Below are 18,111 nucleotides of genomic sequence, written 5' to 3'. Positions count from 1 at the left end.
TCTTATTTTATTTTGGAAAGATATTCTTCCTCTTTTGGGAAGTTGACAGTATAGAGACGACTGAAATTGACGGGGAAGAGAGAAATCTACACTGAACAAAAATTTAATGCAACACTTTTGTTTTGCCCATTTTTCATGAGATGAACTCAAAGATCTAAAACATTTTCTATATACACAAAATAACCATTTCTCGCAAATAATGTTCACAAATCTGAATAAATCTGTGATAGTGAGCACTTATCCTTTGCCGAGATAATCCATCCCACCTCACAGGTGTGGCATATCAAGATGCTGATTAGACAGCATTATTATTGCACAGGTGTGCCTTAGGCTGGCCACAATAAAAGGCCACTCTAAAATGTTCAGTTTTATCACACAGCACAATGCCACAGATGTCGCAAGTTTTGAGGGAGCGTGCAATTGGCATGCTGACAGCAGGAATGTCCACCAGAGCTGTTGCCCGCGAATTGAATGTTCATTTCTCTACCATAAGCCGTCTCCAAAGGCGTTTCAGAGAATTTGGCAGTACATCCAACCGGCCTCACAACCGCAGACCAAGTGTAACCACACCAGCCCAGGACCTCCACATCCAGCATGTTCACCTCCAAGATCGTCTGAGACCAGCCACTCAACAATCGGTTTGCATAACCAAAGAATTTCTGCACAAACTGTCAGAAACCGTCTCAGGGAAGCTCATCTGCATGCTCGTCGTCCTCATCGGGGTGTCGACCTGACTCTGGTTCATCGTCGTAACCGACTTGAGTGGGCAAATGCTCACATTCGATGGCGTCTGGCACGTTGGAGAGGTGTTCTCTTCACGGATGTATCCCGGTTTTCACTGTTCAGGGCAGATGGCAGACAGCGTGTGTGGCGTCGTGTGGGTGAGCGGTTTTCTGTTGTCAATGTTGTGAATCGAGTGGCCCATGGTGGTGGTGGGGTTATGGTATGGGCAGGCGTATGTTATGGACGACGAACACAGGTGCATTTTATTGATGGCATTGTGAATGCACAGAGATACCGTGACGAGATCCTGAGGCCCATTGTTGTGCCATTCATCCACGACCATCACCTCATGTTGCAGCATGATAATGCACGGCCCCATGTTGCAAGGATCTGTACGCAATTCCTGGAGGCTGAAAACATCCCAGTTCTTGCATGGCCAGCATACTCACCGGACATGTCACCCATTGAGCATGTTTGGGATGCTCTGGATCGGCGTATACGACAGCGTCTTCCAGTTCCAGCCAATATCCAGCAACTTGGCACAGCCATTGAAGAGGAGTGGACCAACATTCCACAGGCCACAATCATCAACCTGATCAACTCTATGCGAAGGAGATGTGTTGCACTGCGTGAGGCAAATGGTGGTCACACCAGATACTGACTGGTTTTCGGACCCCCCTAGACCCCCCCCAATAAAGTAAAACTGCACGTTTCAGAGTGGCCTTTTATTGTGGCCAGCCTAAGGCACACCTGTGCAATAATCATGCTGTCTAATCAGCATCTTGATATGCCACACCTGTGAGGTGGGATGGATTATCTCGGCAAAGGAGAAGTGCTCACTATCACAGATTTTTTCAGATTTGTAAACAATATTTGAGAGAAATGGTTATTTTGTGTATATAGAAAATGTTTTAGATCTTTGAGTTCATCTCATGAAAAATGGGAGCAAAAACAAAAGTGTTGCATTTATATTTTTGTTCAGTGTAATAGTGACAAAAATGCAACAATAATCCCAGGACCGACTCAAACTGAGGGCATCACAGTTTATGGTCAGCTCCCTAACAAGGCCCATCAGCACCGTTTATTTCTTCAAGACAGTTTTGTTTGTACCCAAAGATAATATAATTTTGATAAGTTTTCCCTAGTATAAGAAAATACTAGGGAAATGTTTACTCAGAATTTTTCTTCCACACTTGCCCCTGCTAACATCTCAGTAAATGAGCTAGTAGATCATTTTAATTAAAAAATTAAAAATGTTATAGATGCCATTGCTCCAAAGGTAAAGGAAGTGTCTGGCAAGAAAATATCTCCATGGAGAAAGGCCATGAGCGTGAAAACAGAAAAAAGAGAATGTCGAAAAGCTGAACGCAGGTGGCGAAAAACAAATCTCCAGGTTCACTTTGAAATCTATAAAGAGAGACTTGGCCTTTATAATTTGGAATTGAAAAATGCACAACAATCGTTCTTCTCTGACATCATTACCAAAACAAAAAAACGCACGTGCCTTGTTTGTTACCGTCTACAGACTAACTAACCCCCCAGTGTCAGTAGCCTCTGAATTTCTATCCACCGCCCTACAATGATTTTACCTCCTTCTATCCACCGCCCTGCAATGATTTTACCTCCTTCTCCACTGACAAAATTCAGAAAATCAGACAAGCAGTCAGTGCCTCTGCATCAGGAACAGCAAATGTGTTGTCTCTGTGTCCACTTAACATCAATTCAAACACCATGACACAATGCCATCAGATTAATGATAAAAACCTAGAGGACATTATTCAACTTCTGAAATCCTCCTCCTGCTGCCTTGATATTATTCCAACAGGATTTTTCAAAGATGTTTTGCCTTGCATGGCCTCAGATCTACTTCATATAGTAAACAAATCTCTTCACTCAGGTATTTTTCCACAGGCCCTGAAAACTGCAGTCATTAAACCGTTCTTAAAAAAGAATAATCTAGATTCTTCAGTAATGAACAATTACAGGCCCATATCAAACCTCCCATTTCTAGGTAAAATCATTGAAAAAGTTGTTTTTCAACAGTTGAGTAATTTCTTGCATTTAAATAACTGTTTCGATGTGTTCCAGTCAGGCTTTCGTCCAAACCACAGCACTGAGACTGCTCTTGTAAAGGTCTTCAATGACATCCACTTAAACACAGACAGTGGCAAAACTTCAGTGTTAGTATTATTAGATCTCAGTGCTGCGTTTGACACTGTTGACCACAACATATTACTAGACCGACTGGAAAACTGGGTGGGACTTTCGGAAACAGTTCTAAATTGGTTTGAATCCTACTTAAAGGACAGAAACAACTTTGTTTCTATAGGTAAATACACATCTGAGTTGACAAATATGACATGTGGGGTACCTCAAGGCTCCATCTTGGGGCCTCTTCTCTTTAACATCTACATGCTACCACTGGCTCAGATAATGAAGAACAACAAAATAAGTTACCATAGCTATGCAGATGACACACACATTTACGTAACAATTTCACCAGGAGACTATGCTTCAATTCAAACACTGAGTAAGTGCATTGAACAAATCAATTACTGGATGTGTCAGAACTTTCTCCAATTAAACAAAGATAAAACTGAGGTAATGGTTTTTGGAGCCAAGGCAGAACGTTTAAAAGTTAGCGCTGAGCTTCAGTCTGCAATGTTCAAAACAACAGATAAAGCCAGAAATCTAGGGTTAGTCATGGACTCTGACCTGAGTTTCAACAGTCACATTAAAACAGTGACTAAATCAGCCTACTATCACCTAAAGAACATATCTAGGATTAAAAGACTAATGTCACAGCAGGATTTGGAAAAGCTTGTCCATGCTTTTATCTTCAGTAGACTCGACTACTGCAATGGTGTCTTTGCAGGTCTCACTAAAAAATCTATTAGAAAGCTGCAGCTAATTCAGAACGCCGCTGCTCGAGTCCTCACTAACACTAAGAAAGTGGATCACATCACTCCTATTCTGAAGTCTTTACACTGGCTTCCTGTGTGTCAAAGAATATATTTCAAAATGCTGCTGCTGGTTTATAAAGTTTTGAATGGTTTAGGCCCAAAATACATTTCTGACCTCCTGCTAAATTATGAACCATCCAGATCTCTCAGGTCTTCAGGGACTGGTCAGCTTTCTGTCCCCAGAGTCAGAACTAAACATGGAGAAGCAGCGTTCAGTTATTATGCTCCAAATATCTGGAACAAACTCCCAGAAACCTGCAGGTCCGCTGCAACTCTGACTAATTTTAAATCCAGGCTGAAGACTTTTCTTTTTGTCGCTGCTTTTAATTGAACTATTCATATCTTAGACTGCACTGTAACTTTTATCCATGTACTTTTTCTGTTAATGTTTATTTTATTAGCTTTTCTTTTTAATGACTGATTTTAAATGCCATTTTCTTAAAGGTGGGGTAGGTAAGTTTCAGAAACCGGTTCGAGTGCACTAAAATTTGAAAGTACACAGCCGAGAAGAATCCGCCCCTTCCTTCAGATTTCCTTCCAGAGCACCTCCTCCAACACACATGAACGCGCACATGACATCAGCAGACTGGTGAAAGTGGCCGCCTGTTGCTGGCGAGTCATTGAAGTACTGCTGCAATGCACGCCCAATGACGGCACGCCCAATGAGGGCACGAGATACATTTGTGCGTGCACGAGATGGAAGGCTGACAGACAGGGCGGCAATCGGCTAAACGGATTGGTCGTGCTTTTTACAGGCTTCCACAGATGACATTTTTGTATGGATTTTTTGTCAAAGCACTTCAGATATTCATTGCTATCGGGATGTTAAGAGCATTCCATGGAATATAACAAAAAATGTATCTCGAGCCGGTTTCTCAAAGTTACCTACCCCACCTTTAATGTCTTTCATTTTTTGTAAAGCACTTTGAATTGCCTTGTGTTGAAAAGTGCTGTATAAATAAACTTGACTTGCCTTGCCTACGTTGGGTCAAAATGATAAGTAGTTTCGTGGACAAAAGCAGATTCTAGAGCCCCCGTTTGAAGACTCACAAATCAAATACTCTGTTTCTTATTCATCAAAAAAAGTGACATGACTTATTCAATCATTCCTTCTCTCATGAAGAAAATAATTAATTTATAAATAGGCAAATATTTTCATTGGACACAAGCTGTCTCCTAAAATGGGTACAGTATGTGTAGCATTTGTCAAAGACAAAGATTTGTTTTAAGTGATTGTGCTGTTACTCTATTTGTTTAACCAATAGCAGTGTTGGACTAATAATAGTCAATATATCATGACCAAATGTAAAAATTGTAAAATGTTGTTAAGCAGTGTAATCGGATTTACTATTTACTTCTTGCTCACTGACCTTTGACCCAGCCTGAACTTGGTGTGAGCTTCTTGCTGTTGTTTGCAGCTCCAGACGAAGGTCAAAGGTCACAGCGTGCTCACAGTTGCAGCCTCCTAACAAGCTACTGTCTACCTATCCGTTATGTCCACGTGACCCCAGAGCACCTATAGCATGTAACGCACCAACTACACTATCATTCATAACATAAACAAAATAAAAAAGTGGATAAACATAAATTATGCCAGGCTGACTTCCAATGAAGTTTGGAGAGGTCCAAATCAGCGGGCAAATAGATCAATACTTTCATCAACTAACAAAGCTGGCATTATTGTTGAAAACCTCCTTGGCAGTTTGCGATGCCCTTCACAGGTTTTTTTATTTTATTATTAACGCACGCCCTCCCAGGTCATAAAGGTTGAAATCCCTTCAGCTATCAACAGCCAGCTGGGACTCAGCTGGCTGTTGATAGCCTGCAAACAGCACCCATTAAAACCAGTACCATGAGTTATCCTGCCTCCCATCAGCAACCATCGTGGCACACACCTGCTGGCCACAACAACAGCAGCATGCTAATTTCCTGTGAAACCAGCATATCCCATCACCACAACTCCTGTAATCCCTGCAGGGGAGAAAAAGGGATGGATGGATTCCTGAGTATCTGATTGAGCAACAAACAAATGAATTATTGATACGTAGCTTCTCCATACCAATGAATACACTACACAGATGCACAAAAACCAACTGTGTTACAGCCCATGCAATTACAGGTCTCTCAGGCTAAACTAATCCTCCAGGAAATGTAATACGTGATTAAATTAGGAGCAGCATATAGTGCCAGCTACCTCCTGTGTATGACATGGTACTCTGTGTATGTGTGTGTGTGTCCCACCCACATCTCTTTGCGATCGTTGAGCATGAAGAGGCCAAAATGTACATGCTAGTGTGAAAACCCAAGAGATAAACTACACAGTAAAATGTAAATAAATGCTAGACTATGTCTCCGAAGGAAAAATACTGACTCAAAAAACTGGATTTCTGTATTTTAAAATACAACCTCAAAATTGATAGAATAGCAAACAATAGCCTTACCGCAGTCTCTGGCTTATGCTCTTTATTTGCTTTTCCATTATTCATTGTCTTGTTTTCATGCACTCCCCGTTGTTTTTCATGCTCACAGCATTAGGATGATGCCACTGTCTTTCAAGTGCGTTTCTAAGGGTCATCTCTTGCTTCAGACCCTGAAGTCTAAACAAACAAACAGAAGTTAAGAAACCTGCTCTTACTCATACAAGGGGTAAACGTTCTCCATAATATAAATTGCTCAGGATTTCAACGTGTTTAATGTAAAGATGGACATTAATAGTGTTTCAATAAGCCACTTCCTCAGTCACTAAGTCAAATTCCTTGTGTAAAGCTTTAAAATGGTATATTTGCCTCAAATTGTAGGAAAGTATATGAATATTTTGTAAATTATTAAAAGGGACACATATGGAACATTGCGGAGTTCTATAACATACTAAACATATACAATATAAAGTCAAACACGTTGAAAATATCAATTATAGTCCTTAGAGGAAGCTTGTTAAAAATTACAGTCATTGGCAAATAATAATTGCTTTGTATTTTAAAAACGCATGTAGTGAAATACAGCCCGTCTCATGGTCCAGTGGGGGAAGAGATGCAGAACAGAGGACTCTTTAATGCTCCATCTCTCTTTCACGTCCCCTGAATCCCTAAGTCTCATGAAACTCTTGATGAAAAAAACACACGCAAGCACAGAGTCCATCTACGACCACTGTATAATATACAGCATGTGGAATAATGAGTGTGTATGCGCTTCATTTCTGAGTTATGATTGATGTCTCTCTTCCAAAATGAGTCGACAAATGGGGAAAAGAGAGGGAACATACGACGAAGAAGGGATAAAAAAAACAGCCACTTAAAAAGGTTTAAACCATTTAACCAAATAACCTGAAAACCAAAGTCACGCTCAGACCGCCTCTTCTGTCCTGCGTCCCTCTGTACCTCCTCTGACTGCCATTTAAAGTGTCCTCATTGCCAGGATCATGGTATGCACAGTTTTCAACATTATACATATGTCATACTTACATACAGTAAGCGTAATGACACAGCATGTAAAAACAACTGGTTTGTATACTCTCTCTATACATACATTTAAAAGTTTTAAAACACCATCTATAATAGTAGTCTTATAAGGTTTTTTTAAAATTTCATTTTAGTATAATTACTATTTTAATGCCGTTTGTCTGTTATGTTGCTTTTATTGTTAAGAATCATACTTTGTACTATTATACACTTTTATCCATAACTGTGAAGCTCTTTGGAACTGCCGTTTTTGGAAAGTGGTATACAAATAAAGTTTATTATTATTATTACAGCCCGGCTGTAAAAATGTATTTGTACTATGCACGAATCTAGAATTTACTTTTTTGATTCAATGTTTATTCAATGAAATGTCAAAAAACTATAAAAAAACTGTCCTATCGATTCCAATTTCAGCTAAATCTACAAAAGAAAATAGAGGAACCAGACAACAATGAATCTTCTTTTTAAATTATTTTAATTGAATTTTCTTATTGGTCAAGTGGTTGGTTTTTATGTCTTTATTCAGGCTGAAGTGAAGCTGGAAGTCTGGTTCGATGTATTACTTTTGTTGTCGTCAAATCTGACAAAATAGCCTAGTCCTAAATCCATAATATACACCAATAATAAGCATGTATTGAGCTTTTTCACATGAAAGAGTGACAAAATTACATGTACATGAAATTGTTATGTGCACGCTGAAAAGTGCCTGATTTTTTAGTTTGAGGTGGATGCACAAAGGAGCTAATCACGCTGCACAACTTTGAAGAAAATTACAGAGAGAGCTTCAAAAGGATCTTATAACATTTATTTTTAAAAAACGTTCTTTTAGAGAAGTTAAAATGGCAGATTGATTCTTAAGTGGCAGGTTAGTTGAACATTGAATAACTTCCTGTTTTTATAAAATGGCAAACTAGGGTCAATTCTGGTAAACCGAAAATCCCTATAGGCCTACTGTTACGAAAATTATTTAGTATATTCAATTTTAGTGAATGGATTCAGGACACAGCATCTGTATTGTGAGTCAGTGTTCACTGGCCATGATTCTTGATTTTTAGTTGGAGTAGATGTGCAGAGTTTAATGTAGGCCTACTTTAATTTCTCTTTGGCTATCATTTCCTGGTCCAGATGGGATGAGGGTTTTGCTGAGGATTCACATACAGCTCCTCTCTGATAATCCCTTCATCATCATCATCACACTTAGGTCTGACATCCATCCATCCTCCTACCTACTTTTGTCTCCATAACTGCATTTTGTTAAGAGTCACATTCGTCACAAACTATACGGATACATTTACAGTTGCCTAGAAAAATCAGTGGCTCACTGACTGACTGTGATAGTGAGTTAACCCTGATTGGCCGGCCTGTCTGTCTGTAATCAGAGTGGATGAGGGGGGGCAGGCATCAGAACAGCCGGATGAGTCCCTCATTATTTTCCTCAATACTTTCTCCTGCTCTCATCCCCCACATCAATTTATAATACCGCTCTCTCATTGCGTCTCCTCTCCCACTTTCCCAAGCCTTCTGTTCATCAAATCCCCCTTCTAGACTTATCCATTCCCTATTTTTCATTTCCATGTTCTCTCTGTCTCTCTCTCTCCTGTCTCTCTGTTCTCTCTCTCCCCTGGATATTTAGTTTGATTTATTGCCTCTTGTTGGAAAGGTTGGCGTTTTAATAACTCAGCTCCTCCTCACCCGAACGCAGAGAGAGAGAGAGAGAGAGAGAGAGAACGTGCGAGAATAAGAACTTTAGTAAGCACAAAATAAACGTGCGGACAGACAGCGAGGTTTTTCTAGTGCTTTTCTTTTATCTCCCCAGCACTCTCCTACTCTTTCATGTCTTCCGGTTGCTCTCACCGTTCACTCCCGGCTGAGGATATAAAAGCTAAACGCGCAACCCAAATGGATGTCAATTTGAGCTCCTCTCTGATCTGTGGAGAGAAAAATACACGCGCACACCTAACAGCTGTAATGGACTAGGGATGTGAAAACTGACAAGCACATAAAAGATGGACCATCTGTTTTGAGGTGGAGGAAAGCATGGGACAAAAAACAACAAAACCTAAATACTCATTGATGAAAGAGGGACAGCACTCGGCAGAGACTGGTAGTGATAATAACAAATAAGTAGAGTTAGAGGTGTGAAATTAACAAAGAGAGACAAGGCTGGAGAAGTATGTTCCTCAGCTAATGGGACAGTGGAGGATGAGAAAGTCAGAGAGAGACAGACTGGGAGATTTCTACCACCAAACAGGGCCTTTATTTAGATTGTGATTATTCACACTGGTCATTAGAGAACCATATCACTTTCCCTCATTTACTGAAAGACAGCGAGGAAGGGTGGGGGCGAGGGGAGAATGAGAGGGCAATCATTAGAAGATATCACTTTCACCCGTCTTGTGAGGAGGGGAACAACGCCACAGATACAGTCTGAGAGACAATATCCTGGAGCAATAACACAATAACTGGCAATTAATAATTCACAAACGAGCAGCCGCAGTATTGACACGAAGGAGTTACAAACCCTGTTAACAGAAACTTGTTCATTTAGTTTTCTGTGTCTGCGTTGAAGGTAAATCTATCTGATTGGCGTAATTATGTAGTCTTAGCTATAGGCAGAGCATATTGTTTGTTCTTTAACAGCATATCTCTTCCTAGAGCAATTAAGTTAAAGTATATGCAGAGTTAATTACATAGCATGAAGTAGGATTATTGGAAAACATGCACGCAGACCTCATTTAATTAAATGTTTGAAGACATTTATCGTAAATCTGTCAAATATTGTGATGTAAGACTGGCAAAAAAAAGGCCCTTTTATAAATACACAGATCCAACACACAAACAAGGTATTTTCTCACACACACACACACACACACACACACACACACACACACACACACACACACACACACACACACACACACACACACACACACACACACACACACACACACACACACACACACACACACACACACACACACACACACACACACACACACACACACACACACACACACACACACACACACACACACACACACACACACACACACACACACACACACACACACACACACACACACACACACACACAGCTCTAGTGTCTGATTCCGCAGTAATAACTCACAGGAAAAATCGTTGATGGGGAAAAAGTCATTGACAAGAGGAAAAAAAGAAATCTGCATTTTCATCTTCAGCCCATAATTCTAAAGTGGTCCGGCCTTTTTGAATGTTTCCTCAGGGAACAATTAACTTGCTTTTAGTTCCTACCACATAAGCATGTATGCCAAATCCCCATCAGATCGCTACCCACAAAAACATCCACCGACAGTCGAGAGACTACAGCAAAGGCACACACTGGAAAAACCACTCGTATATGAAGAAAGCTACACGCACTGCAACAGCAATACATTAATCAACATATAGAGAGGTTAAAAAAGACAAAAACAACAGCTGTTTTCCCTGCTTTAATCCACTTTAATGTAGATATCATAGGTAGATATGCAGTACTATTACTTTACATTGAAAGTTGGCACTGTCACATCTTGACTTTTCTATATCTAAAGATGAGATGTCTGTCTAAGTACATGGCTCGGTGTCCTCTTTAAAGGTTCAAACCTCGATGTGCTGTAATGGGACAGTCACTTCATCTTCTACCTTGCCCCGCTGCCTCCTCTCTGTCTGTATTTAAATGGAAATCTCTTTCTTGGCACCTAGAAGAATTGTTTCTTTATAGACACCCGAGCATCATTTAAGAAGTTGTAAGTCACAAAAGTGAAGTGTCTTGGCAGTATATAGATCAAGACATAACCTTCACTGCATTTTTGGCAGAGTGTCAAACTGCATGCGCAAAACTGCCACAGCCTCGTTTATCTCAAAGTTAATTTTACTACAGAGGTTCACTCGTCCATCTGGGATGGAGAGGAGGAGTGGAGGGAGATGCAGTTCAGTAGCGGACAGAGAGGGAGAGGATGACTGCTGGCACGCAGAGAGGACAGAGAGAAAGTGGACAGAGAGCAGAGAGAGACCGCAGAGAGGGGCTGAGTGAATAGAGGGAACAAAAGGACAGATGAATATGCAGAGAGGGACGCGTGTCCTCTTCCTGTTTCCATCTGACTCTACTAATCATCCACACATGCTGCAATGGGGGGGGGGGGGGGGGGGGGGGCAGGAGAGAAGGAGGAACACTTTGGAAACAGAGTGAGGATGAGAGAACCACAGACTGGGGAATTATGTGATACTAGTTCAGATATCTTTTTACTTGTTTCATTACCTTACATTGAGGAATATACATTGTTCTTCTTTGGTTGCAGTTACTTAAAAGGCAAAACAAGCACCCTGCAAAAAACATTCATCTTACTGTCCTTATCATATACATTTTCGCTAAATTGAGTCATTGTACATTTTTATAAAATACATTTTTACATGTCACATTGGGAGAAGCACAGACGTAAATAATTTTAACATAACAATGGCTGAACTCAATAACCTGGTATTGTTTATGCTGACTCAGTGTCATTGTTAAGGCTATAGTAACACATGTGCTTTATATGACAGGTTAAATGTCTGTTATACAGCCTCTGTTTTTAATAGAAATACATAAACCCATCCTGTATATTTAGTGAATCTATCAAAAGCAGTCTTCCACCATCCTCTGCACGGCTATGAATTCCTGCAGTATAATTTAAGCCAATTCTAGACAACTTTAGATAAATATCACTGTGACCTAACATCACTGAGCCATATTGCCAACTTTAGACCCATTCTCTACTTGTACTGTTCCTTTTATTATTGATCATCTCTTAAGTGTCACTTGTGGCCATAAAACATTCTTTAGCAGAAGTTACATTGTTCACAATAAGTAGCTTATCTGATCAAACAATAAGATAACGACAGAAATTATGCAAAGGATGCAAAGCCTTTGTTTCAGTCAGTACCATATAGGGCTGCACGATTTGGGGAAATAATCGAATTGAGATTTTTCTGACAGATATTGCGATTGTGATTCGATTTGCGATATTTGTTTTTAAGCGACCCAACGGAAGTTTATTGTAAAATGCGGCCATATCTCCGGCAAGGAAGGTCGTATCAACGTGCTCCCGTCTCTAGCACCCCCGCAGCCCGAACTACGAGTGAAAGAACTAAACTTACATGAAACTTCCGTTGGGTTGCTTTAAAGTCAAGCTTCAGTTTCAGATTCACCCTGTAATAGATGTAAAACATGTGATGGAGCATTACTAACCTGACTCAGATGGTTTGTTTCACCAAACCATCTAGGAAAGCTCCATTGGAAGCCATTTGGAAAAGTATTTCAAAAATACTTGGCTCAATCTGTCTATCACCTACTATCATGGGTCACTTCTGATTGGTTAACAATGACTGGTACATGTGGAGCACAGCACTTCTGATTGGTGTGGATGTCTGATACACAAGAAGAACAAAACTAAAAAAGATTTATTTTTTTTAAACTAAAAACAAATCGCAGGCTTTGCGATTTGATAATTGCATCATTTGAAATTGCGATTTTGATTTTAAATCGATTAATCGTTCAGCCCTAGCACCATATAAGTATTAAAGTTTTAATTCCACATCCATCCAACTAGAGAGAGGCAGGCGAGAGGGAACATAAGGAAAACTGGCTTTTTAATAGATGAACAAACAGAAAAGGAAAGAAAAGCCAATGGAGAAAGACAGAAAGGTAGATTGGACACTTTGTCTGTGATGATGAGGGGAAAGAACAGACACAATCGTATTGCTCATCTCAGTGTTGTATTCAGTAAGGGGCACTTACATAGTCAATAAACATGGATCGCACATATAAGAGACCTTTCCTTCCTTATCTGCTTACATGACGCTCACGGTGCCGACAAAAACCCTGACTACTGCATTGAAAATCTGTCCGACATACCAAACTCATCTTTTCTTTAAAGATTGCAACTATTAGTCACCAAAGAAGTTAAAGTGGCTCCTCAGACAACAAAAGAGTGAAATTAAATAAAGGAAAAAACACAGATGACTATCAATTCACAGTGTGGGTGATGTGAAAAAGTCAACAGAGAAAAAAAAGTGGTGCTGAGGAGGAAAGAGAGGAAAATAGGTAGAGGCTCTTTGTGGGAAGTAAGCAATTCTGGCGAAAAGCATTCAATAAACATGTCTCTATAGTAACCAAGATGTAATTTGCTTGGTGAGAAAAGGAGAAAGATGGAGATTGAGGGGGAGTGATGGAGAGAGCGGAATAGAAAAGCATTTACCATCACTGCTTGAGTCCAGAGCTGTAATTACGGAACTGAAACGCAGCGAGAGAAGGGGAGGAAAAGAGCGAGGTACACACAAGAAAAGAGATGCACACAATGTACTTTCACAAAAAGGAGAAGGTGAGAATAAAAATACACACAAAGTGATGACCCCATAAAATTGGCACTGTTGCAAATAAATGTAGTAGGCTTTGCAGAGAAAAAGCAGGGGGTAGGGGAGCACACAATGACATAAAAAGAAAATAAAAAGTTATGAAAAGGCTTCTTTTGTAAAGGGAGTGTGTGTGGGAAGTGAGGTTAAAAAAAACATAATCAAACCATGGCTGATCATTAAGCCAGATAAAAATAAATCAACAGTGGAGACAAGAATGAAGTTAGGTCGCTGGGACAACACAAATAAAATCATGGATGGGAAGAGAAGAAGTCGAAGTACAAGTGAGGACGGAGAATAGTGACAGGCGAACCAAGATATCTTATGGCAAGCCGTAGTTCTTGAAACATGAGTGATAGACAGGCCACGATGTGTATGAAACATTCAAGCATATGGCCGATCAAAAATAGTAGGCGACCAAAAATAGCGGGATTACAGAGGAGACGGAGAATGGGGCCAGTGCCGCTCTGTGTGTGAAAGAAAGAGAGACAGAGTGAAATAGGGAGAGGAGTGTGTTCATGCTGTGTTTCAGGAAAAGCAAGTGTGTTTGTATAAGGTAGTTGATTACAGCTCTGCTGAGTGGCTTGGTGTTGGCCTGTATATGTGGAGATAACAGGATTAAGGGGCTACTGACACTACTGTACAAGAGAGAGGGAGAAATGTGAAGTGTGAAGAGAAGGAGAGAGAAGGAACAGCAGGAGAAGGAAGAAACATGAAGAGAGATTTCTGAAAATTCCTTTGACATTTATTAATAATACTTTTATGGAAAATCATTCACATAAATGGGTGACAAACTTGAATAAATGAGCCACTTAATACACATTTCCTTAAAAGGCACTTAATTGAATGAGTCAGTGAAGTAAAACAATGATATGAATCATATGTTATGGCCCTTAGAGTTGAACATGAATGGGGAATTTTTGGAAAGATATGTGAAACCGTTTTCTCTATCGTCATGACATCAGGAATTATTATTTGGAAGAATCTTCAAGTGATTGAAGCCCTTCTGGAGGCTTCTCTGATCCCAACACCTCACTAAGATACTTTTATCTGTTTTGTATTTTTGAAAAAAGCTGACCACTTCTTAAGCCTCTTACCTCAGATCCGATTTAAGAAGGAGCCCAGGAAATATAACTATTGAAAATGACAAACTAGTTCACGCCTGGAGCAATGACAGTGATATGTATTTACAGAGAACTGCAGAAAATCAATGCAGGCTTTTGTATTGGACTTTAAATTGTCATATTCATGAATCTTCTTTAGCCTAGTCCGAGTTGGTTTTAAAAGGCCCTGAAAAAAAACCTCATTTAGCTTATTGATGTATGTCATCTTCGACACACACACTTTACACGCCAAATAACAGTTTTTGGTAGGCTATTCTTGCTTCTCTGAATGGTAAACTCATGACACCTTAACATGTTTTCTTCCATACATAATACACTTCCACTGAATCTTACATGAATGGGAGAGTATAGGACACACACTGTGGGATAACAGAACATTTTTGGAGAGATAAACTGTGCCAGGAGATGTGGGGAAAAACATGTTGACCAGTAATGAGAAGATCAATGAGAGGGAAGATTAGGACGAATGATGGATAGAGATTGAAGAAAGATTTTTTGGAAAGAGTGCTCAAAATGATGAATAGCAGACACAGGATGTGCAGGGTGTGAAACAAATATTTTAGGAGGAGAGGAGGAAGGGAAAGGTTTGAGGACGAATAGAAGTTTAAAGTGCTGATATTTATTTTTCTGCCTGTTTAGTTAAAACGGCTATTAGTATGTGCGAAATTCAACAGCTTTGCAATCAAAGCGGCTCTTAATTTAGTGCCTCATACTGTAGATTTCAATTGGTGCTCCCATGAGGTAAATGAGGCCACTTTTCTCTCCAATGTAATCTGAGTCAAGGGGGGGGGAAACTGGTCAATTTATAGTCTGAGACACAAGAGTTAGCTGCAGGGCTGCATACTTAAACTGTTCTGATTCTGAAGTCAATTCCAAATTGAAAGTCAGAAAGTTTTCCAAATAGAAAGACGTAAAATTAAATGAATTTTCACAAAGCATTATTAACCTCTGGCACTCTTACAAAATGTGTTTTGTCTAGTCCAATAGATCAATCAAAACGAGAGAGAGAGAGACCCCAGCAGAGAGAGTTTCTCCTCTGTGGTCCGCTTTACTGAGCGCTATCACTAGGGACAAATTAGCCACACAGGAGCACTGAGGCATCATGGGAAATTAATGATCAGGACCTCCAGGAAGTGAGCTAATGAGTCCTAGTGCCACACGCACTTGTACACTATGAGCCAGACACACACATACACATGATAAAAGATGGAGAAAGCAAGAGAAGGAGGGGGAACCTGCAGAAAGGAAATAGCCAAATGTGCAATTGCAGCAGCAAATAACACAAAGCTATCAATGTATCTTTGACTGGGTGAGTTATAGGGCTGGAACAATAGTAATCACACACACACACACACACACACACACACACACACACACACACACACACACACACACACACACACACACACACACACACACACACACACACACACACACACACACACACACACACACACACACACACACACACACACACACACACACACACACACACACACACACACACACACACACACACACACACACACTTAAGAGAATCAGATAATTAGAGGGGACCACCAGTGGCTTTTGCCCATGGAGGCGTAGTGATTACTGTTACTACACCCTCCCTTGGGGCGTCTGACAACAACCAGTGAATTAATATCAACACATACACAGGCACACACAGGGGCACATACACACACCTCAAGCAGCCAAGTGTAGCTAAACCAAATGAGGGGTGGTGTGGCGCCCAACTATTTGATTGTTATGTGTTGGGTACCTGAACGCATCATTTTACCAGGTAACGTTGCCCTACTATGAGCTATAGCTACGGTGACTAGGCTAAAGCTGGAAGGAAATGTGTTGGAAGTTTGCTAGTTGAATTCTGTGAAAGGCACATCTCTACTGGAGTAGCCTACCTATAGGTAAACACCCTGCATCAGCTGCCCTAGGACTGTGTGTGTTGGAGCATAATGAAAGACGTTTAAATAATAAATAAATTGAGCATCTAGCTCCAGATGAGTCATGTCAGGGGGGAGAAAATAGGGGGGGTTCAAGGCTTCCCTGACAAACTGTGACAGTCTGTCTCCCCACACCAGTCGGCGCACCTCTCCAGGATTTAACCTCGCACGGCGCACTACAGTATCACACATCACCACACCCTTGCCTGGTGATTGGTCTAAAGTTTCCCGGGTCCCGCCCTCAGCTCAGCGGACCCTCCCTTCGTCGCTCTCAGCCTGTTGCTGCCAAATCAGCTGGCATTTTCAATTGATATCCTGAGCCAGGACTTTGTACCCGAAATCCTGACCTTTAAACCCAGGTTTATTGTCTTTAATTAATTTCCAAGACTGAGCTCAAGAGTTCCTTTTACGGTCATGCGGACAACGGAGAAACTCTCAGGAAATGCTCCCTGTTGAAACCCTCACCTCCCACTCTGCAGCCTGTGATTTAACCTGCTATTTTTTAGAAGGACTTTAATTACGTTAGCCTACCTTCATGCATCATGCGAGACTGCAGCAGCACATGACGTAGAAGTTTGTTCACGAGTTGGTGAATCTGCTGGGGGGGAAACTGCTCAGCCAGCTCCTCTGTCGGGGTCTCACCTGATTCGCACGCCACTCCCAGCCGCCGGTGCGCAGCTCTTTCCGGGGGGCCCGAGGCGGCCAGAATGGGGACACCGGGGGATCTGCCTGCTTGGAAAGTGACGATTTTCCTCTTTAATTTAATCTCAGCTGTTGTGGCCAAGAGACACATCGTTTATTGGAATTCAACAAACACAAGGTGAGAAAACACTGTGTGCTTAATGGTGCTCCTCTCCAGAAATATGTAAAGTGATTTATTTTTAATGAAAGTGGGCCAAATTATGGTTTATGTCGGTGTAAAGTTTCATTTCAACTTTGCACTGATCATTACTGGCCTAAACTTTCTCTGACACACTCTTGCGCAACTACCACAATAATTCCTACTAAATGAGTCAGACCTCTGTTGTTTTAAGGAATCTTTGCTATGCTGCATCACGTCCCAGAACCTAAACACATCACTAACTCAAAAGCCATCAGACTCGTATTTTTGTCAAAGAAGAAACCTGAGTGGCCTGATCTCACCTTCGCCCTGCAGCTATCTTTATAATAATGACTACACTTTGACCCATTGCTTTCAATCAACAGCCAGTTATTATTCTACTTATAGATATGCCAGATGTAAGGGTTTCTTCATAAGTGTTTGCTCTAAATAGTGTCATAGCATTCTGAGAACACAGGTGTGTATTAAAGTCTAAAGTGTTGCTGAGCATAAGCGGATATGTAGTTAGATAATGGGAAGGTGTGTGTTTATGAGTAAAGAGTTGATTTGGGGCCATTAGCAAGCCAGAGCGAGGCTCACCTGCTGATCCAGGTGTTCCAGTCTGTCTAATTGAGGGGTTGAGGTGAGAGACCTGCAGGGCCAGTAGGACTACTG

The 18,111-nt window shown here is 40.8% G+C and overlaps 2 protein-coding genes across 4 annotated transcripts in view; one reads left to right on the top strand and one right to left on the bottom strand.

The window, feature by feature from the left end:
* Nucleotides 1–17,272, bottom strand: part of efna3b (ephrin-A3b) — an 83,834-nt gene extending 66,562 nt beyond the window's left edge. Inside the window, exons 1-2 of one of the 2 annotated variants that reach the window (XM_034227963.1) lie at nucleotides 17,148–17,271; nucleotides 6,128–6,283 (exon numbers count right to left, since the gene is read on the bottom strand). The gene's annotated coding sequence lies outside the window, so the exon portion shown is untranslated. Of the gene's footprint in view, nucleotides 1–6,127; nucleotides 6,284–17,147 lie in introns of both variants that reach the window. The other variant, XM_034227964.1, reaches the window with a different exon arrangement.
* The window catches only part of si:dkey-246i14.3 (ephrin-A4), a 38,449-nt gene continuing 37,226 nt past the window's right edge, over nucleotides 16,889–18,111 (top strand). The window contains exon 1 of one of the 2 annotated variants that reach the window (XM_034227966.1): nucleotides 16,889–17,436. Coding sequence is in view for 1 of the 2 variants with exons in the window: in XM_034227965.1 (XP_034083856.1) it covers nucleotides 17,324–17,436 (113 nt within the window). In the remaining variant the exon portion in view is untranslated. The remainder of the gene's footprint in view (nucleotides 17,437–18,111) is intronic. The other variant, XM_034227965.1, reaches the window with a different exon arrangement.

The sequence above is a fragment of the Gymnodraco acuticeps genome, unplaced genomic scaffold (genome assembly GCF_902827175.1).
Source record: "Gymnodraco acuticeps unplaced genomic scaffold, fGymAcu1.1, whole genome shotgun sequence".
NCBI lineage: Eukaryota > Metazoa > Chordata > Actinopteri > Perciformes > Bathydraconidae > Gymnodraco > Gymnodraco acuticeps.
Note: the sequence above shows the minus strand (reverse complement) of the source record. Positions and strands in the feature narration are given on the sequence as shown.